The sequence below is a fragment of the Triturus cristatus genome, chromosome 4_2 (assembly GCF_964204655.1).
Source record: "Triturus cristatus chromosome 4_2, aTriCri1.1, whole genome shotgun sequence".
NCBI classification, from domain to species: domain Eukaryota; kingdom Metazoa; phylum Chordata; class Amphibia; order Caudata; family Salamandridae; genus Triturus; species Triturus cristatus.
Window position 1 is genome coordinate 419,457,647 of NC_140586.1, and position 27,279 is coordinate 419,484,925.

The following is a 27,279-nucleotide window of genomic DNA, read 5'->3' on the forward strand; positions in this document are numbered from 1 at the left end:
TTTAAAAATAATACTTTTGGTATATTTTTTTTTAATTTAAATAAATGTATTTTTTAAAATTCATTATTTTAATACACATTTAAGGTAGTAGGTTGTAACATTTTATTTAGCTAATTCTGGATTTAAAATAAATATATCTATTTTTACATTTTCTTTTTTACAAAAAATATGTTTAATTTTTTAAGTCTAATAAAGTTAACAAAGCTCTCTGCCTCTCTCCGAAAAATTACAAGTAATATTATTACACTCATAAATTCTGTTCTAGGAGGGTCCATCAGTGGGCAGAGACATGTAAGGCTACACCTAGGAGAAACTTTACACCTCGAAATAGTGAATAGCAAAAAAGTGTAAATGTAATCTTATGTGCAGGAGTAGATTTACACATGAGTAAATCTACACATGTAAATTTACCTTTGTGAATCAGGCACAAAGTCTTCATTCAAGCCATAAGGCTCCTACTCTAAAACAGGGATTAGTAAAATTTACAGAGCCACATAATACAACTTGAGTGATTGGTTTATAATCATTGGATTTTGTTTCCGATTAATTCAGCAACAGTCCAGTGCTTAATATAAAGAGAAAATAAGTGCAAGTGGCCCAATGTTTATCCTACTGGTGTTGCCAAATGCTGGGTTTGCTGACTACGTAGGCTACCAAGTCTTGATTCCACCTCGTTCCTCTTTCTATAACCATCCGACATTTCTGTTTCTTTACCCCACTCTTGCATGTACTTTTTCGGTGTGCTCTCTACCTTTGTTACAGTTTTCTTATCTTTATCATCGCCCTTTTTATACCTTTTTCTGGGTCATAGACTGAGGATAAAAAATATTTACTGGTCCTCTAACATGAGGGTCAGTTCAGACCACCTGCAAGCACCGGCATGCAATAAGCACTGATTATTACTAAAGTATTTCTGTAGAAAAGGGTAATGGGATGAATTTGGGCTGCCACGCAGGCTTGTGCAAAACTCAGCCTTCACGGTGCACTGTCGGTGTGCACCCTATTAGTGACTATTGTGTGCAGAAAAAATGATCTCAGAATGCTTAATTAGCAATATTGATATTCCAAAGCCCAAGTTGCCATGACTATGGGCAGTGAACACAATATGATCATGCAGATGTATTACAATGGAAATATACCAAAAGTCGGACTGGGGCAGAAAAAAGACCTGGGCACCAAAATAAATGTGTGTCCCCTTTAATGAATTAGAAACTAGCAAATACAGGCAGATTTTAACTTTCAAACACACTGTATAAAGTGTTTTGCAAGGTATGGAAGACTACATGCATTTGAGCTTGATGAAGGCAACAGTTGTTTTAATATCAGGAAAATCAACATTAAAAACCTGGCCCAGCAGATCATAAACCAGGCCCACAGAAAACAAAAAACAGCCCACACACTGACATGTCTGACCAACCTATCGGGCACTGCCTGATCGCCTTATAGGCCGGTCTGATCCTGGTTCTATGTATAGAATATTTCAAACTAGGTCACTGTGGCCTTCTAGACTGGAACTTAGGTTATTAATATGTGGATTTTCAGGCCCATGTCTGCACAAATATGGCCACCAAAGCTGTTGTGCCCATTAATTCTGGAGGACAAGTTAAGAATATTGCACGTTGTGTTGTATCTTATGACTATTACGCACGATATGTAAGGTTGGTGATATACGTCACTTTGTGGGGGATTAGAGGGGAAGTGTGAGTACAAAGACGGTAAAAAGGCTACCGTGATGCAGCACAGAGACTCTAAGGTCCTTTTCTTACGTGTGGCATTTTAAATAGATTTGTGTTCTGTGTTGTGTCCCCAACTAGCTGTCAAGAACACAATATGCTGCCCTCTGCAGATCCCTCAAAAGAAAAGTATGGGCATTGGTGGCAAGCCACAGACATAGATAAATGTTACCACTATAGTATCTAAACCTAACCAAGACTCTGTATAGACCATTGCATCATAGACTTCAAGCTGGCATATCAAAAACGGCTGCTTGGTCTGTAACAGATATTGTGATCCTAACTGGAGTGAAAAACAGCCCTCACACAAATGGTTGTGATAACCAGTGTCATACCAAATGGCCAATGTAAACATTTCTGAGTGTAGTTGCCACAGTTGACAGCACTGAATGAATCAAACTTGTCTGATAAAGGCAAAATAGAGATACCCGTTGTGCAGGATGGTACCCCTGATTGAAACTTGGTTGCTTTTAAAGATTTATTTGAGGATGATAATGATTAGGAAACACATTCTCATTAGCTCAGTCTTCTTTTGAGTGGTTCACATTGATCACAAATGCATTCTCGTTGTGTTCATGTGTCCTCAGCTTAATGGATTGGCTGTGAATGATTGAATGAATGAATGGATGGATGAACCAACCAAGCTTGTACACATACAGCGACAGTGGGACTTCAATCATACAATAAGACAACACCTTAGGTCATGGGTGATGCCAATAGCCACGTTTTGAGTTATTCCCTAAATGGCAGATAAATAAATATGATATGAACGGAAACGGGAAGAGTATTCTACCACTTGGCGTCAAATAGGAGATCTTCCACCATAACGGGAATGCTGAAATGAGGTACTTCCAGCAGAAAAGCATATGAAGTGCTAAGAACTCTAGAAAGCACTCAGCGATGGTCATGGAGATGGAAGCTCAAAGAAACGAGGGCTCTAGTGTGCCAGATGATCCACTGTACATGGGGCTGTCCTCCCAATGTAATTTCCTTCTGTTCGTCATGGGGCATGCCGGACCTGGCAGGAAGAATCATCAAATAACCATCAATAGCCCACACCCGCAAGGACGAAACACCCTGCAGACCAGGTCAACTGAATTTTTTGTATCAGAAAAAAAACTGCTTCGATGGTATGTTTCCTAAATACAAAATATCTACACCAGTTGCCATTCCATGAAAGCCAGCCTACATTGGCGTTTCGCCGCAAATGCCCGCTGTCCGCACACCACACTGAAGCATTTTCAGCCAAAGATTGGGGTTCTGGTACAGTGGCAGGCGGCCCTGAACCTAACTAGGCCTAACTTTAATTGAGCCCCTAAGCCTTCACTGAGGCTATGCTAGTTGCCACACACAGGTTTGAGCATCGAAGAAAGCACAGCCCTTCATAGCAGGAGATGGGGTGATATTTGTTCTCTAGAACAAGGCTCTTTGTATACTCAGGTTCTTATTCGCTTTGCACATTATTTGAGTGTGTAGACAGAAAGTTATTTTAGTCTTCTTATCTTTTTAGGTCACAAAAGAGTAAGTAAATAAATGTTGTCCTTACTGTAACATTACACATTAGATATGGCCGCTCAATAAATGCCAAGAACAGAGCTTTTCTTTACTCCGAACTGGCCTCGAGGTAAGGGTGCAGAAAAAATAGCAGTCATAGCAATTACCAGACGAAAGGATTTCTCGCTGCTTTTTCATGAAGCATTTTGTACAACTTAATTATGTTGTTCAGCCATTTCTGTTGTACTTCTCTGCTATGTCCTTGTCAGTGGGTTACCGCAGAAAATAGCCTAGTAAAATGCAGGTTGGAGCAGCCACGGCTGCCCTGGCATCTAAAATCGTTCAAACATGTCAGCAACGTAGGTGCCAAGTTCAGAGATTTTGTTTTTCTTGCAATAGGTAATTTTAGCTCTGTCTCAGATCGTCCCTGTTACTAGCTGTGGAAAAACAAAACTCGAGAGCTCTCTTGTAGAGATCTTATTAAAGACACAAAGGGCTCTCAGAATGCCATTGTTCATTTATTTATTTCGTAATTTCCAAGACAAAGTCTCTTAGAAATAAAATACAATAAAATATACATTAAAACGAATAAAATAATTAATACAGCTATTATCATAGTCAGTCACTCGACACTGTTCTTTGCCTATTTTGCCTTTGAATAAAGTGCTATAGCTTCCCCAATATCAAAAGCGTTCATCTGAAACAAAATCTTCAAAGCATCAGAAGATTTCTGGCACCCTCCTTTAAACATGCCAGCCATAACACCATATGCCGTTTCTCTCCGAAAGTCAAAGGGATATTTGACCTCTGTCAGACATGTGCAATACTCTATTTGCTGTTGTATTGTGCCTTTGATACTTGCAAGAGTGCTGGAATATCAGCTTGTAATGTATTTACCCAGGGCCAACCCTTGTTGGTAAAGTTATTTATCTGAGCGTTTAACACACCCTTGCCTTCAATTTTGCATTCCAACTAATGGCAGAGAGTTCATTGCTGTCTGGAATGCATCTCAAAGAGTAAATACAACTTAGACAATGGGACTTAGGCATTAGGTTCCGTAAAGTGAGTACTAATTCAAGACTTAGAGCTTTAATCATTGCACTCAAGGAGACCTGAAATAGCCTTTGTAGGCAACAACTTTCAATAGGTCAGCAATCTCATTTTCAATCTAGTATTAACGATTCAACCCAGTACAGGCAATTTCCTTCAGAGACCTTTCTTCAGGGGTTCACATGAGAGCCCTCCATACCGTGAATTAATGAACAATAAAGCATCAAATGAAGACAGCAGTTTGGATTTCAATGCAACCATATGAATATTCAAGTGGAGATTATCTGAAAAATGGAGCCCGGAATACTTGTAAGAGTGCACCTGCTCCAGGGGGGTATTGTAAGCAGCAAGAGTGCGCTTCACGTTTCATCAAAAAAATCAACATCTTGGTTTTCTCCACGTTGATTGTTAGGTTACTATTGCAATATTTTCCTAGCGCTATACTTTTCCAATGAGGATTGGAGTGTATTCCATGATCATCAATTCATTAGTGTACATTAAGCAGGATACATGTATGGACCCTATTTTTGGAGAAAATGTGTGTGTCTCGGAAATGATTATAGGAAGATGTGATAAGAATAAACTAAATGTTATTGGAGCCAAAACTTATCCTTGTTAAACTTAAATCTGCACTGGGATTTCTGCTGTTACATGACCCCTACCATCACAGTCCATTTTACATTTTTTTGTTCCCACAAACACTTGACCCCATTTTCACATCCAGCGACCGACTTAAATTCTGCCACACTACAGAACTCATCTGGATGGACCATCCCAAAGTACATTTCACCATCTATGATGCCCAGCACACCATCACTAAGAATCACATCTACTCCCACCGTAGCTGAAGCAAGGTTACAGAAACTCAGTGGACTCATGCCCTCACCACCACCCAACCTGAAGCCTCAGCAGACCTCAACCAGGCCGTCCAGAACTTTGCTGCCTGGATCTCCAACTGTGTCGATAGATTCACCCCACTGAAACCTACAAAAGCCAACAAAACCTAGAAACAAGCCAGCTGGTACACCCCAGAGCTTCAAGGGCAACTGCTACCAACTGGAGAGAACCCCGCCGCCAGAACTGCTTACAAAACAGCCCTCAAAACTACCACTTGCACATCAAGGAAGCCAAGAAAGCAGTCATCACTGCCCGCATCAACACCACGGCCAGCCTCACTAAGGAACTCTTCAAACTAGTCAAGGAATTCTCCAACCCTAAAGAAACAGAGAACACCATCCACTCCTCCCAAGAGCTTTGCAACACCATCTCAGACTATGTCCACAGCAAGATTGCCACCATCTAGAGCAACTTCAACCTCCAACCCACCACCCTCAACCTCCACCAGCCAGTGAAAACCAGCCAAACAATCAAACATGGTCTCCGCTCACCACCCGGACCACCACAGCCATCATGTCTTCCATCTACTCTGGGACACGCACATACCCCTGCCCCCACTACCTCTTCAACATTGGTAAGAACTCAATCAGCATGGAACTCACCAACATCCTCAACCCTTTGCCGACCCTAGCAACCTCACAAATAATCAACCGATCTCCCTGCTTCCCTACCCGGCCAAAGTACTGGAGAAAGACATCAATCAACAGCTGACCGAATTCCTGGAACAAAACCACCTACTGGATGCCTCCAGTGGCGGTTGGTGACATTAAAAAAAGGGTGAGGCATACAGTCAAACTCACAAACACACACACAGTTACAATCATAAACACAGCCACACAAACACATGCAATCAATCACACAGCGAGTCATAAACACAAAAAAAACATAAAGGTTTCACTTACCTTGCAACACGTCCTCACGCTCTCTAGTCTGTGGCTCCGACTCCTCTGAGCACGAGGTGACGTAGCAAAGCAAACTACACCTTATCCAAACCAGACGCTACTCAGAGCAACATCAGGATTGGCTGGAGCATGCTGCCTAAGCACTCCGAAAGTACTGAAGCCATGTGCCTGTTCTCCAACCCAGCTGTCTAAGACAGCTGGGTTGGAGGATTCGAACTGTGCATGTCGATGTGGCTGTAGGAAGGTAGCCAGCCAAACCGACATGAGCACTTCAAAGTGACGGGCCACAATCAGCAGCAATGACGTACTGGCCTCGTCCTGCCCTCTCCAGTCAGCAGAAAGCTGGAAAAGCAAAATGGCAAAAAGATAATTTTTATTAATTTCCAGCTTTCTATGCAGCAGTGTGGGTGGGAGACGCTCCTCCGATCGTAGGGAGGCACTGCCACTGGATCCCTCACAATTAGGATCCGGGGCTGACCACAGCACTGAGACTGCGCTGATTACTGCCAAAGACGACATTAGAACTCTCCGCAACTGTTGAAAAACTGTGGCCCTGATTCTCCTTGATCTCCCTGCCGTGTTCAACACCGTCTCCCACAACACCCACATCAACAGAGCCACAACACTGGCATACCAAAGGACGCCCTCAAGTGGTTCGCCTCCTACTTTACAGGACACACACAGTGCATCCAGCTGCCTCCCTTCACCTTCTCTCCCAAGGACATCATATGCGGCGTACCCCAAGGATCATCCTCAGCCCCATCCTGTTGAACACCTACATGACAGCCCTCACAGACGTAGTCAGATCCCATGGACTCAACATAATCTCCTACGCAAATGGCACTCAACTTATCCTCTCGTTCACCGAGGACCCATCAAAGCCAGAACCAATTTCTCCAACGCCATGACCAATGTAGCAAACTAGATGAGAGACAACTGCCTCAGACTTAACTCTGACAAGACAAAAGTACTGATCTTTGGGAACAACAGCTCTGCCTGGGATCACAGCTGGTGGGCAGCAGAACTTGGACCTATTCCCACACCAACAGACCTTGCAAGCAACCTAGGAATCATCTTCAACAGCCAACTGACCGTGAAAAGACAAGTCAACGCAGTCGCCACCTCATGCTTCCACACACTTCGCATCCTCCGTAGAATCTTCAGATGGATCCCAATCGACACAAGAAAGACCGTCACTCAGGCCCTCGTCACCATCTACCTCGACTATGGCAGCGCTCTCTATGCTGGTATCTCCAGCCAGCTCCTCATATCGCCCAACTTTTACAGCAATAATTGACTTTTGTCTGAGTAATTGGAGCACAGTATTTATTTTTTGTTTTTAATTTCATTAAGTTTGTTCCTTTTCTCTTTATTAAAATGCTTACGCTTTACACTAATCTGTATCATGTCTATGGCAATCCAAGTTAAACCAACCTGGTTTAATACTTCACTGTTTCAAACAGTCGCTTTTTCACCACGCAAATTTGATTTTAAACAGATCATCACTCTTTCATTTGACTATACTGTTCCAAGACGTCACTGTGGAAAAGTTCCACAAGGCTCGCCTCAAATTTAATATTAAATATTGCAAGAACATTTTCCTTAGTGATACGAACTTGTATTCTATGTGGACAAGTACCATTAAAAGACAATGACTGAATATTTGTATTAGCGGTATGATCCTTTGGTACTAATATCTTTGCAAGGTGATTGTTGATTTTATAATTGTGTACCTAGAAGGTTCTACGCAGGAAGAAGTGCTCAATCTAATCAAAACTGCCTTTTTGATGGGCAACCACTAATAAAGAGACAGTTGAGATTGATCAAAATATGTTAAACTAACACAGCAAGGAAATGTTTGGTTCTCTGTCAGGACTGTCACTCCTTAATACTGTTTGTGGGACTTCATGAGCTGTTATCTGATTGTATTTTACTTCACTAGCACTGTTGAGGGGTTATTGCAAATTAAAATCTACTTCTAAAATGATCAACCTTGGGTATCTAAGTATAATATTAGTGAGACATTCTTCTAAATCACTGAGTCCTTTGTCAATGCTATGACACTGAGTTGGTTATAAATATTTATAAGGAGATAGGATCCCTCAGACCCTTCGGGATCCCCCATTCTTATATCAAGCAAGTATCCAACTACATTTTGTGTGAAGCATTTTAGCACTGAAGTTATCCAACCTCCTGAGTAACGGCCTACCCTACCGTAGTACCATAATTTTGCTCAAACAAACAAATCTGTCAACATCTAGGCATGTCTGCAAACAGGTTTCTTGAAAGAAAATAACAAAACAACATATAGTTCTGACAGAAAAACAAATTCAAGCAGATTTCTGTGCTAATGTATATTCCATTTCAATACATCAAGGTTTGTGGACTGCCCTATGACATGGGAACAATTATTCAATCTGCACATAGATAGGACATGATTTCAGAGTCTGAATCTAGCCTGTATGATTTCAGGGGCAAAACAATATTTATTATCAAAAACATTGTTTTAAATCATAATTCATATTCTCTAAGCCACTGAATTTATTTTACTTATTAGTACTCTTGCCTCATGGTAGTTTTTGTACCTCGGGGGCACATGAAAATCAACTTGGGTCCCAACAAGCCCAAGATGGTTTGTCAATAAAGGTTGGTCATTGTTCACTAGAGATACCTCCAAGGAGCCTGCATGAACTTCAATATTGGTTCCCCTGAGTTCACCTCCACCAGCCTGTATCACTGAAGTGAATATTACTGAATAGAATGCAACCTTTGTTAATTCCTGACCATCATCATCACAGAAACCAGCTGATTTCAGATCACCGTTATTTATTTATTTACATTTATTTGATCATTTTCAAGACCTTTTGTAGTTTACTCCAATTATGGAGACATCATTTAAATGTTTGCTTCCCTGTTTTTACCATTCTCAATTATACAGGGTATAACATGGGTTCTCTCTTTGACTGTATTGATATCGCATGGGAGCTTAAAGTACTTAATTTTGCATATATATATTTTTGGGGTTTGCCATATTGACTATGCTTCTACTAGAGTATTTGGGATAGAGCTTATTAATCTTTAGAGGGTTAATGGTATTCTTTGCCATTGATCTAGTATTTATTAGTAAGGGATCATGTATTTTTCGCTATTGAAGGGAGGAATTGCCAGGACCTGCCTTCTGTGACCACCTTTCCTGTGTATTCTTTGTAAGGGGACACACCTGTTTTTTCCTCATTCTCTTTAGGTGAGCCATAAAATTAAATATAGAATTGAGAATCCTCCTTTTACCTGATCTTGCCTCTGCTCTGTGAAGGGAGCTCTATGTTTCCCTATCTTGATCATTGGTTTTTGTGTGCTTCCTTTTTCTCTAAGGCACAGCAGAATATGGATATGGTTTGCAGCCTTCTTCAGCAGTTGGGTATAACCATCAACTGGATGAAGTCATACTGGGTACCAGCACAGCAGGTAACTTTTATAAGAGGGGTCTTTGACACGAAAGTGGGGAAAGCTTTTCCTCCACAGAAGAGAATCACATCTTTCTATTCGTAACTGCATCACCTGATGTGGCAGCAGCCAGCTGCTTCAACAACTTGGCTGAAGGTCCAAGGTTTCAATGCAGTGGCCACAACATTAGCCCCCTGGGCGTGTTTCCACCAAAACCCCATGTCAATCATCTCCTAAGGTACTGGGATCAGATGTCTCAAGATTTTGGGTGCATGTCTCAGTCGCTTCCCAAATGGTGGCAAATCTTGCCAATTTAGTGAGAGGGATGCCTTTCAACCTACCTTTTACACATTGGTTAACAACTGATGCCAGCCTTTGCAGATAGGGGGCTATATTTCATCATAAGGAGGTAAGGAGTCAATGATCAGACATGAAAAGGACTTATTCACACAACTGGAGGTAGCTTGTAGCAATCTGCCAGGCAATCCAAACATTTCAGTGTAAGTAGGAGGGAGTGAATTTGGTCAAAAGAACAGACAACCAGGTGGCAAGGTGCTACCTGAATCGCCAGGGTAGAACAAAGAGTTGGGATCCCAGTAATCTATCAAAGGAAATAATCTCCTGTGGGCAGAAACATCTGCTAGCCCTGAGGGAGGTAAATATCCTGGGGAGAGTGAATTTCCAAGCACACGCTCTCAGCTGCAACATGCCCTCATCGGTGACGTTTCACATATCTTGCCTTTATTTCCAACAGATATGCAGGCTGTTCGGACAGCCCAGCGCAGACCTCTTTGCATCCCCAAAGCATGCAATGACTCCACAGTGGTGTGCTTTTAGGTGTAGGCAGTGGCAACTATCAATTCCGTGGGCCACCAGTTATTGTATGCCTTTCCCCCAATTAGCCTACTCCCGGTTGTGCTGCTGAAGATTCGGATGGAGAGGTTGTTGGTCATATTGGTAGCCCTATTCTGTTAAAGGCATCCATGGTTCCCCCTATTATGCAGATGGCCCTTGTGGACCCTTTCAGCCTCCCGCTTGACTATCCTCAACCTCTACTACTTCCTCTAGAGGTGTTCAGGTGGTTACACATGATGCTATGGAAGTTTAGAGGGAGGGATTAGAACAGCTAGATTGCTTATAACTGTTGGCTTTAGTCATCCAAAAATCTAGATGACCGTCCACTTTAAATTAATGAACAAAGCACTGGGTTTGTTTTTAACCATGGTGCAGGGGAAGATTAGCAGCCGCTGACTTGTTAGAACCCTTTCAAGTTGAGGAGTTCCAGTGCTGACCCCTCAATACCGACAGCCAGGAGATGGTCGACCGAGATCTTGTGATCAACCTTATCAAAAGCTGCTGATAAATCAAGGACTACTAGTGCCACAGTGCCACCTCCATCCACTATCAATCTAACCTCTTCAGTAGTTTTTCAGCAGAGCTGTTTTGGTACTATGATCGCTTCTGTACCCAAATTGGGTGGTGTGCAGCAATTGGTTTTTCTGTGAAAACAGTGCCAGTTGTTGGTTCATCGCCTTTTCTATCACCATCGCTGGTAAGGGTAGCTGAAAAAAATGCAGATAATTGTTCGGATCTTTTGAACTTATGTTAGATTTTTTGAGGAGGAAGATTGGATGCTTCCTTCCATAGTGAGATGGGTGGCCACTGTTTCTATTGCTACTGTGATGACTGCCGAAGGAATGGGGCCATGAGTGAACCTTATTTGGTAGCTAGCACTAACCCAGCTACTTGATTAACCGATAGAGTGGTGAAATTGGTGAACTTAGGGGGTTTCTTGTGTAGAACAGGTTGAATAGAGACAACCTAACTGGCAATCGTATACTGGTCAAATTTATTAAAGATCTGAACCACTTTGTCCAGTAAGAAACTTGCAAGAGTGTCATAGAAGGCCTGACTGGTATTAGTCATATTATTCCTGGGAATTATTTGAGTAAAATAGGAGTTTTTTACTTAATCAAGAGCGCTTTATAAGTATCCAGACATATTTTATATTTATCCTTTTCTGTCTTATTATATTCTTTTCTCCATTTCCTCTCTTGTTTTCTACAGACTTGCTTCTGTAGTCTAATGTTCTCAACAAACCAAGGGGCTGAAGGCCTGCCTCTTCATTAATGGAAGTCTCTAAGTGGAGTAATGGACACAGCTTAGTTTAGCCATTCAGTGTAATTCATCGTAGTGTTTTCTACATCTCCAAAATGTGTGCGCATTGTGTTTGCTAATGTTTAGGTACGTCTGCCTGAACTTTATCCCATGCTTGGAATTTGAAGGACTGATATGTCCATACCGATATGTGGATCATGGCAGACAGCATCTTCATGGCGTACACAGACCATACTTTCCCCCACCCTCTATTAAGCATAGGATAGCTTAGTGATTTCCAGATCTGGGCTATACTTCAATGGGCCGCTAGGAGAAGAAGAGAGATCAGCTTTCCTAGTGGGGCGGTCAAGGCGTAAAGAACCTGGCCGCCGGGATAGCCCAGCAGTATAACTAGAGTTTCATGTGGGAGTGTGGTATTCCTTATGGCTCATAGTAGTATGTCGCACCAGAAGACTTGAATGTGGGGCCTTGACCACTATGTGTGCAGCAAGGTGTCCCACTTTCCACTGCCTTTTCAACATATGTCTGGAATGTAAAACATCCTGTGTAATCTCATAGGGGTGATGTATCATTGTGTGAGTAATTTAAAGGCATTCTCTTTGTGGTGTACTCATATAGAGGACTTTGCAGCCCTTGCTAAATGGATTTCCATGTGTCTCTGAAGATTTTGGTCTCTAGATCCCTCTCCCAATTAGAGCCAGAGGTGTGTTTCTTGTGGGTGGCTGAGTTCTAGAATGTAACAGTAGAGCCAGGAGATACACTTGTTTCTCATGTTATTGCTAGAGAGGGATTCCATGTGTGCCTCTTTCCTGCACAATTTGTCTCACTGGGGCTTCCTCCAACCCAGTGTAGGCCTTGTGTTAGTCTATGGCCAAGATACATTTTTTGATCAGAATTTCTTTCAACCGAAGGTCGCCATCATCAAAGAACTCTTTTAAGAGAGGAGGAGAGGAGCCCCTTGGTTCAAGGAAAGGAACCCTGCGTCCGTCATCCAGTGGGAAAATCTGGTTTGTTGATTAGTAGGGTTAGGGAAAAGGGTAAGGGGGAATGCTTTTTTGTGGAGGGCTAGTTGCCAATAGTCAAGTTACTTTAACGTTGTGGGGAGGAGGGTCTGGGATCCCATTCGAATCAAGTGTGGTAGCCATAATGAATCCTTGAGCTGAATAGTTGAGAATGCCTGGTCAACCTGTAGCCAGGGTCTATGGTCTGGATTATAATTGAAGTCTAAAGCTGGGCATAACTGAGCTGCCCAGGCCTAGGTAGTGACGTCAGGAAAGCCCAGGCCTCCCTCTGCTGTGGGGCATGAAAGAGTTGAGTATGCAACGTTTGGAGAGTTGCATTGCCAACGAACCCTAGCATCTTTTGTCTAATTTGTTTCATTGTCGTTCTGGGTATCATGATGAGGAGTGTCTTTAATACATAAAGCAGGCTGCATGAAATTAATTTTCATGCTGTTCAGCGTGCCCATCCAAGAAACTTCAAGTTTGCCCCATTAGCAAAGGTCTTTGAATAAGGCGGTGATTAATGGAGGAATGCTGCTGCCATATAATGCCTTTGTGTGGGTTGGCAGGTTGATTTCCCAGGTACCTAATGGCAGACCATGTTGGCTACTTGGGGTTACATTGCCAGGGCAAAAACTAAGGAGGAGAGGGGCATCCCTGTCTTCTTCCCCTAGATATGGGGATCTCTGCCATACATTCCCCAGTGATCTTGAGCCAGCGGTCAGTTTTTGATAGTTTGCTTAAACAAATGTTTTCATTTTGGGGCCCATACGGCTCCTGTCAAGCAGCTTTGACAGGTATTGCCAGTACACCCTACCGAAGGCCTTCTCTGTGTTGAAGGAGAGGAAGACCATCAGCAGATTTCGTCTTTTGGCTACTTCTATCAAGGTGACTGCTTGCCGGATTTTATTGTTGGCTTGGCCGTTTTGATAATGCCTGACTGAAGGATGGAAACAAGTTGAGGTCCTATGTGGTGGAGGTGTTGTACTAGTATGGATGTAAATATTTTCACATTGCAGTTAAGGAGGCCGATACAAAGAGCAAGAGAGTGGGTCTTCGCCTGGCTTGAGGAAGATTTTGAGGTGGGAACTCATCATTTTATTTGTCACTTTCCCCGCTGTCAAAAAGTCATTGAATACTTTTGTCCAGAATGTGGCATGTAAAGAGGCATATGCTTTATAGAAGGTGGCCATGAAGCCACCTGGACTCAGGGATTTTCAGGTGGGTAGTGTTTTATTGCCTCACATTCCTCTAGGGATGCCAATCATTTTCTAAATTTAGGGGAGTGGAATCTCCAAGATAGTTGTCCTGAGACATTGTATTGAGCTCCTGACTATAAAATAAGGTTTAGTAATAGTGGTAAAAGAATGACAAGATCTCCGTCGTCTCTGTGACATCCGGCCATCATCATATTTGAGTGCCTTTATGTGCTTTCGAGTTTATAGACTACCAGCCTGTCTGCCTTTTCTCCTTTTTCATAGTAGGTTTGGTGGATGTATAATAGTTTCTTTGCTAGGTCCTTTGCAGATGTTCTAATTCTCCTCTAATTCTATGCAGGTCTCTGCATTGCAGCATTGTGATTGGTCTGAGCGCCATGGTTCGGTGCTCAGACAGGCAGTGGGATCCTGGGCATGTTCTCCACCAGGCTGTGCAGTACAGTCTGGTGGAGAACATGCAAAGTGAGCATGACTGTTTAGCCGGCCCAAGAGGTCATGCGCACTTCCAAGTGCTCACCACTCCCTCCCCTGTAGTGCTCTGGCATCACCGAGCCCAGCCCTGCCGGCACATCATGAACTGAGCACTGCAGTAGGAAAAATAAAATGATGATAACGCTTCGTTATTGTCATTTTTTTTTCCTTTTAGAACTGCTCAGAGAGCAGTGGGATGACGCTCCTCCGCCTTTGCAGAGGAGCCGCCGTTGATAACCATATATTCTTCATTCTGAACTCCCATACACAAGATTGTATTACACTTCATTGCATACTAATCTCACCTTCATGGATCCCCGCATGAATCCGGTGAAACAGCGGACCGATCTTCTCACTTCACATAGGGATACTCTATCTCCTATTCCATAGACTCGTCTTGATTGTTATACACCACGGGTACTCATAGTACGGCCCGCGGGCCGGCGGCGGCCCGGCAAGCCTTCCGTGGCGGCCCGCGGACCTTATAGACATCATACCTGTGTGTTTTTTACATCGCCGGTTGCAGCAGCGTGGAGCTTCTGGGGCCCGGGCGATTTCTTTTAAAGACCATTAACTTGTAAATGAGGCTTTGTTGAATTTCACCTCTTCTTACCGCCCCTGATGCAGGGGCGCTAAGAAGAGGTGAAATACAATAAAGCCTCATTAACAAGTGAATGGTTTTTAAAACACCTGTTAAGTACTTGGGTGCGGCGGCGGCTGTGTGTGTTCTCGGAAGCTGTCTCAGCGCGGGTGAGGTGTCAAAGGGTGAGGAGGACAGCAGGGTGAGGTGACGGAGGGCAGCAGGGAGTGAGAGCAGCAGGTGAGGTGACAGGGGGAGGAAGACAGAGTGCGCAGAGGGAGGAAGACAGAGGGAGAGGGGGAAGACAGAGGGAGACAGATAGGGAGACAGACAGGGAGACAGAGGGAGAGGGAGGGAGACAGAGGGGAGGGAGGGAGAGCGAAAGGGAGACAAACAGTGATTCAGAGAGAGAGAGAGGGAGGGAGACGTAGAGAGAGAGGGAGACAGAGAGAGGGAGGGAGACAGAGAGGGAGGGAGACAGAGAGAGGGAGGGAGACAGAGAGGGAGAGGGAGGGAGACAGAGGGAGGGAGGGAGACGGAGGGAGAAAGATGGAGAGAGGGAGGGAGACAGACGGAGAGAGAGAGAGAGAAGGAGACAGGGAGACAGAGAGGGAGACAGAAAAAGGGAGACAAACAGAGTGAGTGAGACAGAGGGGGAGAGAGAGAGTGATAGAGAGAGGGAGGGAGACGGAGAGAGAGTGGGAGGGAGACAGATAGAGAGGGAGGGAGACAGAGAGAGAGAGGGAGACAGAGAGAAAGGGAGACAGAGTGAGTGAGACAGATGGAGGGAGACGGAGAGAGGGAGACAGAGGGAGACAGAGGGAGGGAGATGGAGAGAGGGAGGGAGACAGACGGTGAGAGAGATAGAGAAGGAGACAGGGACACATAGGGAGGGAGACATAGGGAGACGGAGACAGAGGGAGACAGGGAGGGATAGGGAGGGAGGGAGAGAGAGAGAGAGGGAGAGAGAAAGAGGGAGAGGGAGGGAGAGAGAGAGGGAGGGAGGGAGACAGACAGAGAGAGAGAGGGAGGGAGGGAGACAGAGAAAGGGAGACAAACACAGAGAGGGAGACAGAGGGAGAGAGAGAGAGAGATAGAGGGAGGGAGGGAGAGAGGGACGGAGAGAGGGAGGGAGGGAGAGGTAGGGAGACAGACTGAGACAGACAAGAGGGAGACAGACAGAGGGAGGCATGGGCAGGGAGACAGAGAGAGGGAGAGGGAGAGGGAGGGAGAGGGAGGGAGACAGAGAGAGGGAGGGTGAAAGGGAGGGAGACGGAGAGCGAGGGAGGGAGACAGAGAGAGGGAGACACAGTGAGGGAGACAGAGGGAGAGGGAGAGAGAGGGAGGGAGGGAGACGGAGCGAAAGATAGATAGATAGATAGATAGATAGATAGATAGATAGATAGATAGATAGATAGATAGATAGATAGATAGATAGATAGATAGATAGATAGATAGATAGATAGATAGATAGATAGATAAAGATGTGTGAATGCCGGGTCTGGTGGCTCAGTGGACGAAGGCGTCCGCTGCAGGGGCCTGTGTTCAACCTCATGGTCATAGGTTTTTTTTTGCTCTAGCCCCGCCTCCTCCCCCACTGCCCCCGCCCCCACCGGTGCGGCCCTCAGCCACAAACCACACTGTAAATTTGGCCCCCGAGAGAAAGTTTGTGAGTACCCATGTTATACACAGTCAAACCACCTGCGGGTAGCATTACTCCGTCAGTTATGTTATGTTATGTTATGTTATGTTATTTGGTATTTTTATAGCGCACAGCTGCCCCAGCAAAGGGGCGTCCTGGCGCTTTGACAGATGCTATAACATAACACACAATAAAGGAAAAGAAATTAACTAGATACCGGGAACAGGAAGGTTTTAGTCGCCTGCCTGAAGGTGAGCAGATCTTCAAGAGCTCGAATGTGAACAGGGAGCGAATTCCATAAGCCTGCCGCTAGCACCCTAAAGGAGCGGCCACCCATTCTGCTCAGCTTGAAGCGTGGACAGATGGCCAGATGAAGCCCCTCCGATCTCAAGGATCTCGAAGGCATATAGGGCTTAAGAAGAGGAACAAGTGCCGGCGGCGAAGAAGATTTCAGAATTTTAAAGGCCAGGCACAGCGCCTTGAACTTAATTCGCTGTCTAACCGGGAGCCAGTGCAAGGCCGTGATGGTACCAGACACTGAACAATGTCTGGGAAGGCCCACAATGGCTCGTGCCGCGGCGTTTTGTACTCTTTGAAGCCTAGAGGCCTCCGCTTGATTCACCCCTAACAGCAATGAGCTGCCGTAGTCCAGCCGAGAAAGTATTGAGGCCTGGACTACAAGCTGTCTGGTAGGGGGATCAAAGTACTTTAGGACCGGCCTAGTACCACGCAAAATTCCGTAGCACGTGGCAGCCACCTTCTTGGTGTGATCTCTGAAGGTCAGCGCAGAGTCTACCCATACTCCTAGATTTCTCACTCCAGCAGCTGGAATAGGAGTGACGCCAAGCTCCGATGGCCACCACTGATTTCCCCATAACTCCGCGTGCTTCCCTAGAACCAACACCTCCGTTTTGGTGGCATTCAACTGAAGGCAGTTGGTGCGAAGCCAGCCGGCTACTGCCAAGAGACCCGCACGGAATCTGGGGGCCTCCACCTCAGGGTCTTCACTAAGTGTCACCGCTAGCTGTGTGTCGTCCGCGTATGAGGCCATCGTGAGACCCCACTGTTTGACGACACCAGCCAACGGTTTCACATAGAGGTTGAACATTGTCGGGCTCAACGAAGATCCCTGTGGTACCCCGAGCTCCAAAGGATAGGTGGCAGATTGACCAGGTGGTATAGCCACTTTAAAGGAGCGGTCTGCCAGAAAAGACCGAAACCACTGGAGAGCGACATCCGTCACTCCCGCCTCCTGTAAGCGTTGGATAAGTATATGGTGGGACACAGTATCGAAGGCAGCGCTTAGATCTAATAGTATAAGCGCTGCAGTATGACCTAAGTCAAGTACCTGGCGAAGATGTTCCGTGATGTAAAGTAATGCCGTCTCGGTACTGTGTCCTGACCGGAAGCCGTTCTGACTGGAATCCAGAATCTGGTTACGAACCAGATGCTCGGACAGAACAGAGTTGACATGGGCTTCTGTTACTTTGGCAATCCAAGGCAACAGGGAGATAGGTCGATAGTTTTCTGGCAATCGGGGGTCAGAGTTGGCTTTTTTTAATATCGGAGTGACCACTGCCTGTTTCCATGCCGCGGGTACCGTTCCGCAAGACAGTGACATATTGATAAGATTCAATATGGGGTCACGGCACAGCGGGGAAAGTGTGTTAATGAAGGCTGGCTTTAACGGGTCCGCAGGAGAGCCTGACTTGACCTTAAGGCTGAACCTGTCAAAGGCCTCAATAGACAGTTCAGGTAAAATGGCCAAAGGCTCAAGATCTGTCGTGACAGGGGTAGAAGCCAGTCGATCCTGGTGGAGTGTGTCGAACCCATGATAGATTTTTTCCACTTTCTCCACAAAAAAGGAGGCCAATTTATCACAGTGCGAATCTGTGCAAATCACCTCTGATGAGGATCTGTTTTTCATAAGGTCCTTCAGTACCTTGAAAATCAGTTTTGAAGGATTGGGGCTGGTAGCAAATTCATGAGCGTAGAATGCAGCTCTTGCTCTGCAGATAGCTCTATGATAGAGCTTCAACTCAGTGAAATACCGAGTTTTCAGCGCAGGGTCATAGGAACGTCTCCATTCCCTCTCTGTTTTTCGGCAGGATTTCTTTAATTCTGCGAGAGACTCATTATACCAGGGGCTAGGTGTTTTTGTCCGGCCTTTCGACCACCGCAGAGGTATAAGAGAATCCAAGGCATCTGTGATCCATGCGCAGAACTGTTGATATCCTTGATCCACATTAGTGAAGGTACTCAGAGGGTTTCGCTCTAATACACCGTAAAACTCTTCCAACGTAAGCTTATGCCAAGGCCTTTTAAGGATGGGCTTGTCTGTGGGTATAAAAGGCCTATCAAGGACCGGACAGAAAGCTTCTACTAACAAGTGATCAGTCCACCCCATCAACCTCGGTTCTGACAGCCTTAACCCATCTAGTGTGGAGAAGAAGGGGTCAAGAATATGGCCTCCCGAGTGGGTTGGAAGGGTAACGAGCTGAATCAGTTGGAGAGCTTCCAGATCCGCCAACAAGGAGCTCACAGTAGTGGAAGACCCATTATCGAAATGGATGTTGAGGTCACCCAAAATATTAAAATTGGCACAGCCGAGTGCTATAGGACTGACCATATCGGCCAGCGCAGACCTAAAAACCGAGTCATTGCCGGGGGGACGGTATACAAGTAGGCCACTGAAGGTAAATTGATGGGAAAAGGCGACTTTAAAAATAGCGCTTTCACATGCGGGTAGTCCTGACGGCTTCCATTCCGCCGGAAAACAGGATTTGACTGCCATAGCAATGCTACCACCTCTTGTGGTCCTGTTAGAAGTGAAGATGGTATAGTTCTGGGGGAATGCAAGATTCAATATGGCAGAGTCGGAGTCCTGAAGCCAGGTTTCTGTCATTAAGAAAACATCGGGATCCTCTTTCTCTATCAGGTCGTAAATAGACAAATGATGCTTTACAAGTGATCTAACATTAAGGCACCAAATACGAAGATCTCGCGATGCAACACGTAATCGTGTGACTGGGGCGGCATTGTCCAAGGAGCGTATTTTAGTAGGGCTCTTAAGAGACCAGCCTTTACAGGCGCAGCTGTATGGGCCAATTAAAGGGTCCACAGGCTTACACGCACCTCCTTTGGACGTTTGCCCTATGGCCAGCAGCTCTGACCGTGTGTAGGACAACATACCTGCCAGGAGCGGCTAAACAACGATGTGTTGAGATACAGAGCCTGCCCCGCCTCGCGCTGCCTCGACGCGGACGAGCGCAGACGGGCAGGACTCTGGCACGACTCCGGCTAAGCAACGGCGTCCTCACCTGCGCGTCCCGCTGCGCGGGAGAGGGGAGCTTTAAGTAGGCTCGCCAATTAAAGCGCGAGCGCGAGGACGCTCCAAGATGGCGCCCAAAGCTATCTTCCCATTCCCTACCCAAAATGGCGCCCACAATGAGCCACCCCCGGGATCCAGGCCCGCCAAAACGGCGGTGAGGGAGCCGATTATGTGCGGTAAGAGGAGGGGGCCAAGACCCTGCTAAAATCAGGGAATAAGTGCAGAAAATAAAATTTAAACAAGATACAAAACGAGGAGAGTTAAAAGCGCGGCGAAGCGCCTGCAGCAGCGTGTGTCCAATCAAGTGAGCATCTGTCAAGGCCTGCCCTGAAACTAGGTTCGCCTTAAGTAGGCTCGCCAATTAAAGCGCGAGCGCGAGGACGCTCCAAGATGGCGCCCAAAGCTATCTTCCCATTCCCTACCCAAAATGGCGCCCACAATGAGCCACCCCCGGGATCCAGGCCCGCCAAAACGGCGGTGAGGGAGCCGATTATGTGCGGTAAGAGGAGGGGGCCAAGACCCTGCTAAAATCAGGGAATAAGTGCAGAAAATAAAATTTAAACAAGATACAAAACGAGGAGAGTTAAAAGCGCGGCGAAGCGCCTGCAGCAGCGCCAGCAACAACGTGTGTCCAATCAAGTGAGCATCTGTCAAGGCCTGCCCTGAAACTAGGTTCGCCTTAAGTAGGCTCGCCAATTAAAGCGCGAGCGCGAGGACGCTCCAAGATGGCGCCCAAAGCTATCTTCCCATTCCCTACCCAAAATGGCGCCCACAATGAGCCACCCCCGGGATCCAGGCCCGCCAAAACGGCGGTGAGGGAGCCGATTATGTGCGGTAAGAGGAGGGGGCCAAGACCCTGCTAAAATCAGGGAATAAGTGCAGAAAATAAAATTTAAACAAGATACAAAACGAGGAGAGTTAAAAGCGCGGCGAAGCGCCTGCAGCAGCGCCAGCAACAGCGTGTGTCCAATCAAGTGAGCATCTGTCAGTGCATAGTGAACACTATTTCAGTTAGCAGAGTGGCTCTCCTATCCTCTGAGCCCTCTCATCTATAGGCTGCTTACCTCTATGGCTCAACCATCTCATAGAGCATATTAATTTATATGTAGGAGTGGAGCACAGCAGATCCTTCCTGTATGCAATAATTGGTGTTTTACCTCTGAAAATCGAATAAGAAGGGAACTGTTGTGAGACTCTCCTCTCTGTGGTTCATAAAATGTAAATGTTCAACCCGTGGACCACACACTTAGCCTAAGGACTGGTAATCCGCATTCATATCATTCATATATTCAGTCTTGGCAAGTGGGCATCCTGGAGGTTACCTCCAGGCGTAATTCTGACTCTCCCTTGGATTGATAACAATATCACACGCATAGTCGCAACTCCCACCATTCCTTTATTTCTAATGGCAACTTCACATTTATATAAGGGAAGTTGTGACTATACGTGTGCTATTGTTATGTTTATTTCAGCTTATGGATGAACGGGAGGTGGGAGGGGAAGGTTGAAGTGCATCACAGTGTATAGCAATAGTGATAGAAAGGGGAACAGCGTCCTTTTTTCTTTTTCACTTGCATAAAGACCGGTCTGTGAGGTGGGTAAGTAATTGTTTCATTACTGATTGCAATAGCATTAATTAGTTTTAAGAGCTCATTTTGTTTTGAGTGATTCATATTAACCAGCATCAAAGCTTTCAACGTCGCCTGGAATCTTTTTTACATTAGCGACAGCATATTAATTATTGACAAAGCAGCCGTGTCACACTCATTTAACAGTTTGTTACTGTTTCCCCAGCCTGAGCACTTTCAGCCCTTCTCCTGTAATGCTTTGTTACATATTCCCAGAAGTAAACAACTGTGGGGGAGTGTGTTTTCGCTGGAGTCGCATGCACTAACCCGTTGTTAGGTTGGGAGTTTTCCAGTTTGTCTATCAAAGCTTTGTTTTCCATTACGCTGAGAGCGGCGAATTCTTAGCTTACCGGGAGACATATTTATAAGGTTCTACTTACTTTGAACTGCCAGAATTTATGTTTTATAATTTGAATACTAAACAGAGACTCCAGGCCATAAGTCTGTGACCATCGAACCTACTGTAAACACTCAGGACTCGCTTCTCGCAACTGCTACTTCTTTGCTGTTGGAGAGGCCGCACCAGGAGCAAGAATGGAAAAGCTTCAGGATGTCACCTACATAGGCAAGAATTTGCCTCCTCACTGCTCGTTTCTCTCTTTGATTTCAGAAAATATTACAGGTGGTGGAACATGGCTCGTCTGCAAGCCGCACTGGGACCACCCCCTCTCAGCGCACTGCAGAACACTGCCATAGCCTCACATCACATGTATACATGTGTATAAAAATCATGTTTGTAAATACATAGATATTCGTTAGTTCTGCTTAACAAATGTACATATTACTTATGGTTATGTCATTCTGTGTTTAACATGGATATAGGTCACTGCACGAATAAGTAAATTTTTATCATAACTATTCATCTACAATTCCTTCACTATTGAATTAAAACAAATATAAAAACAAATACATTAGTTTAAAGTACAGCAACACTTGAAAGTCTGAGTTCATGAAATGCACTTAAATCTAGATATATTACCTTCCTTATACAAGTAAACCTTCCATGTAGTTATGTATTTTTTTATATTTATTACTTTACTCCAAATTCAGCATCTCCAGTGCACTACCCTATATTCACCCTATACCTCTATCAATATATCCTCTACCTCAACTCTCTGGCTCATCTCAAACCTCATTCTACTACTCTCTCCAATGCACTACCCTATTTCTCAACCTATACCTCTATATATCAAAATACCTCATTCTACTACTATGATCCTCAAAATAACCCTTTTTAGACTCTTCCCTCCTCTTCCCTCCTATACCACTCCTTGCATCATCTCAAACCTCTATAACTATTCCGATCTCCCAAACAGGCCTTTCTAAACCCTTCCCGCTGACTCTTCACCCCCTCCCCTCTACTCATCCCAAACCTCCTCCTGCTGCTATGATCTCCAAATGAACACTTTCTAGTCCCTTCACCTTTTCATCCCTCCATTATCCTTTTCAATCCAACTAACAGACTCACATGTCCACCGCTCAAATTTCCCTATACTAAATCACCACTAATCCTGTTTGAGTTCCTGCTTAGCGTGCTACTCGCTGAAAAGCGCTTTGATGCCTCATAGGGGGTAGCAAGCGCAATGTAAGTGCAAACCCTTTCCACTTCTATCCCTCTACTATCCTTTTGCAATCCAATTAACATGCTGACATGTCCATCCCTCAAATTAATTTTATATTTCCCTATACTAATTCACCACTAATTCTTTTTTTGGTTCCGAAGCAGCATGCTTCTCGCCGAAAAGCACTTCGACACCTTTTCAGGAGTAGTGAGCGCTATATAAATATAAATGCAATTACAATTAAAATCTGACAACACACAACAATAGTGTAGTGTCCTTGTGTTTGGAGCTTCTGGGGGGAAGTAGAAGCTACTCAGATGATCCTGGTTTTTTTTTTTTAAAAATGCTGGAGAGTCTCCTACTGAAGCTGGCAATTCCAAGAATTGGACGAGGTGGGCTCGCTCATGCAACGTGACATGCTTCCTCATGGGCCATCTCGTCCCACCCTGGTAAGGTGATACTACCAGGGCGGATTCAACCCCGGGTCACTTACATAGGCAAGAATTTGCCTCCTCACTGCTCCTTTCTCTCCTTGATTTCAAGAAAAATATTACAGGTAAAGGAACATGGGGCGCCCGCAAGTCGCACTGGGTGGTGCAACCACCTCTCAGCGCACTGCACAACACCGCGACAGCCTCACACCTTACCTCCTTGTAGCTTGCAAATACTCCACCCAGCTCACCCTGTCAGCATAAATTGCTCCGCTGCTACGACCGCAAGCAGCAAGGTTTTGGCGCAGGCCCACGGCATACAGAGTGGATTGTGGGTTGCAGAGAGAAAGCGCGTGATGGAGCGGGTAGAAAAACATTTTGTATACCCCCCTATTCTGCATGAATATACTAATTAAATAATCTATTAATTGTAATGTTACTAAATAAGTTTACTTGGGTTTAATCAACATTACTAATATATGAAATATACGTGGGATTTGCATTTTGCATGGCTAATTAACTTCTATAACTAAAATATGTACGCATACTAACAGTAGTATATGTAGTAAATAGAATACTGCATGATATATGTTGCTTTTGTGACGTTTTCGTTATGTTGCACCAGATGACATCAAATGGGTGAATGTAAACGCTTTGAATGTCGCTATACGCTAGATAATTACATGCACATAGAAGGATTAGTAAGGGGTTAATATTTTATTAATTATTTCTATGTATTAATTACTTTTATGTGTTTGTTTCGCTTAAGTTGTCCTTTCGGCCTAAAAACAAGATGGCCGCCAACCTGACACGACGTGATGGCCACCATTCCACGAGGTTTCGGGCGAAGTGCGACTGCGCATCAGTTTGTTCCTGTGGCCTCGTCATGACCCTTGCCACGCTGTGCATGAACAAGGCCACGGTGGGAAGTCATCCAAGTATTAAAACAAAGGACATTTACAAGAAACCGGAAAAATCCAAAACGATTACGTAACCTCTTGAACTGTGTGATACCTCACCGAACGAGACGACGGTGACGCTACGTGACTGCTGCGTTCCTGAATCTGTGACAGACTGAATGCTGCCCATTTTCTTGATGAACTGCCAACTTTATAAAATCTATGGGCACTGATAGATGCTTGCACGTCTCTGGTCCTTGTCCATTCTTGGGACTGTAGCGTGCCGCATGAACTACTTTTGAATTCCGACTGATTGACAGCTAATTTGATGACTTAGAGGACGCCCAATAGCCAGTTTAGGTAAATATGGTGTTCTGTGATTTACATAAAAATGTAATAAACTTACTAGATGTAAACTAAACTCTTTGCGATAAATAGATAAATATTGATTAACAAACAAATGTATTTGTGGTTTATTGAAGGAGGGAAGATCAAAATCATGAATGTGTTTTAGCTGGTTCTAAATCACCAATTACCAATCCAACTAAATGATCCATTGATCACGTGGAAGGAGTATCTTGATGTTTAGGATTAAGATCTGTAGGTGTAAGGAAATTAGTGTATAGATATGTAATATAACTTTCTTCCTATAGGTATTCCTTTCATGTCAGCGCATACAACACTCATCTCTCCTGTAAGTGCAGACCAGTGTGAAGTGATGTGTGAATGTTGGTGTTATGGGCCCCACCAATGACTGCATGAGTGAAAGTGTTAGAGTGATATTTGGTCTGTGACGAAGGGAGGATATTTGGTATGGGTTTTGTCTGTTCCCCGTTACTTAAGTTTCCGCGCTGCAACACGCGCATGAGCATGCCCAGCCATTTTTTGCAGCATGGAACAATCTTACGCAGTTTGCCAGCAGTTCATGAGCAGAACGTCCTTCTACTTCAGTAGTTGAGAGATACATAAAGTCATTGCAAATATATTCTCCTTGGTGTTCTCTGAGTCATGCAATGTATGTTGCATGCTGACTTGTGAAGTTTAGCTGCATGGGGGAAAGGGAGACAAGTCCATATTGGAACCAGGCAACCCCCTGCCATGAGGGAGGGAGGTTATGATCCTGAAGAAGAGTATGTACAATATTTGCCTACGTCCAAAGAGAATGTTGTTGCTTTTCCAGGGTCAGTAGTATAGGGTTGACTTTAGCCTGCCTAATCTGCAACATGAATGTTCCCACCCGTGGAAAGCCATGGGGTAAAGAGCCTGGAGAGGGGAAGAAGTGTGTATGCATACGAGGAATGGAAATGTTACATGGGCAATGCATAGTCAGGGAGTCTAGGCCATGCTGGTGAACTATGACATAGCAGTGCAGGTTAGATAGTGGAAGAGCACATTATGATAAAATTAAGATTTACAGAGGCAAAATGTAAGAATAACAGCAATGTTCTAACTTAGTCATAGCATATCATCTGCCTCATTCATGAGGTGGTCTAATTCCAGTTTGTAATTGGATTCTTTTCTGGGGCATTACAGAGGCAACTTTTTCAAGCAACGATTTCTGCCCCAGCTCTCAGGGCAGCACCTCTCCTTAGTGTCCTGCTTGGTTAGGGAGATGCCTTGGTCTGTCTGATACTCCATCAGCTTCTTTCTGCCTGCATCCCCAGGCAGCAACTGTATCACAATTATTTCAATGGGTTTGCAGTTTAAAGGAACCTATATCCCCATTCTGTCATTCTAATTATCAGGCAATGAATGGTGTGTTTTAGTTGAGGTGCAAAATATAGCAGTGCCTGACTGAAAGATGGCCACAGCATCAATACAATCTTTTTTCCACATCGATAATGGCAGAGGTGGACCTTCAGTCCACCAGTCCAGCATCTTTTCTGATGGCCAAGCAGAGCGTTCCACCTAGTGTCCTGGACATCTCATTGTCTGAGATGCTTGAGTAACTCTTGGATTACATGTCAGGTTGTGGCAGAGTGTTGCGCCTTCTAGCCAGAGCAGGAATGTTAAGCTGCATCACGGCATCTGCTCAGAATTAACGCAATGGCTAACAATTATTTTCTTTTATCAACTTGAAACATATAGAATTATACCATTCCAGTAGTACACTTCTGTGTAATCAATCAAAACTGAAAAAAAGCATGCATTCTTTTGCTTGGGATCTCTATGAACTATCTAGATGATAGGGTTTAGGGGGTGGAGCCTGATGCCGAACAGCATAGAGGAATTATTTTAGAGCTTCTGGCTCTCAAGGCCCTGGTCATGGGGTTAAGACCCACCCGAAGGGCGACATTTCCGGTAACTCACCCCTGAGCTCGGCCAACATGTTTTGAGGGCTTTTTGAGACTGCTTTGGCGGCAGTGGAGAGGCATTTCCAGAGTCTCCATTGCTGTAACACAGGCGTCAGAGGCGTGTGGCGGGTTCCAAGGCTGCCTCGTCCCCATCTCAGAGTCACTTCAACTGCCTCACACACCAGCCACTTTACCGAGGGGAGACCAGCGACCCGTCAGCACCAGCCATTGTCCTCCTGGCGGAGAGCGGGTCCTGTAGTGATGTGAATTGGGAGCTGTGCACCCTTCCCGGCAAGGGGCCTCAATCCATTACAGCCATGAGCAATCACCAGGGTGAGACATGGCGCCCCTCCGCCTTGGTGATCGAAAACACATACGGAGCACCGGAATGGCTGAGTACTCACATTACGGGAGAGAGGACTGCTGAAAGGAGGGCGGCGGCAACCATCTTGAGTGGGAACATTGTGAGTCCCCTTTCATCATTAACAATGGCAATAACTCTCTAGAGTGAGTGAATTCTCCCTACGCCACCTCTAACTACCACCAGTTTGCCTCAAATTGTTAACACACAGCCAACACTGGAGA

General features: G+C 44.9%; 1 protein-coding gene across 1 annotated transcript in view; it reads left to right on the forward strand.

Annotated features, from left to right (window-relative positions):
- The window catches only part of LOC146834504 (uncharacterized), a 42,627-nt gene extending 17,846 nt beyond the window's left edge, over positions 1-24,781 (forward strand). Inside the window, exons 2-3 of the mRNA XM_085600113.1 lie at positions 9,449-9,541; positions 24,271-24,781. Of these exons, the coding sequence (XP_085456239.1) occupies positions 9,461-9,541; positions 24,271-24,495 (306 nt within the window). The 5' untranslated portion in view covers positions 9,449-9,460 and the 3' untranslated portion in view covers positions 24,496-24,781. The remainder of the gene's footprint in view (positions 1-9,448; positions 9,542-24,270) is intronic.
- The last annotated feature ends 2,498 nt before the right edge of the window (positions 24,782-27,279 follow it).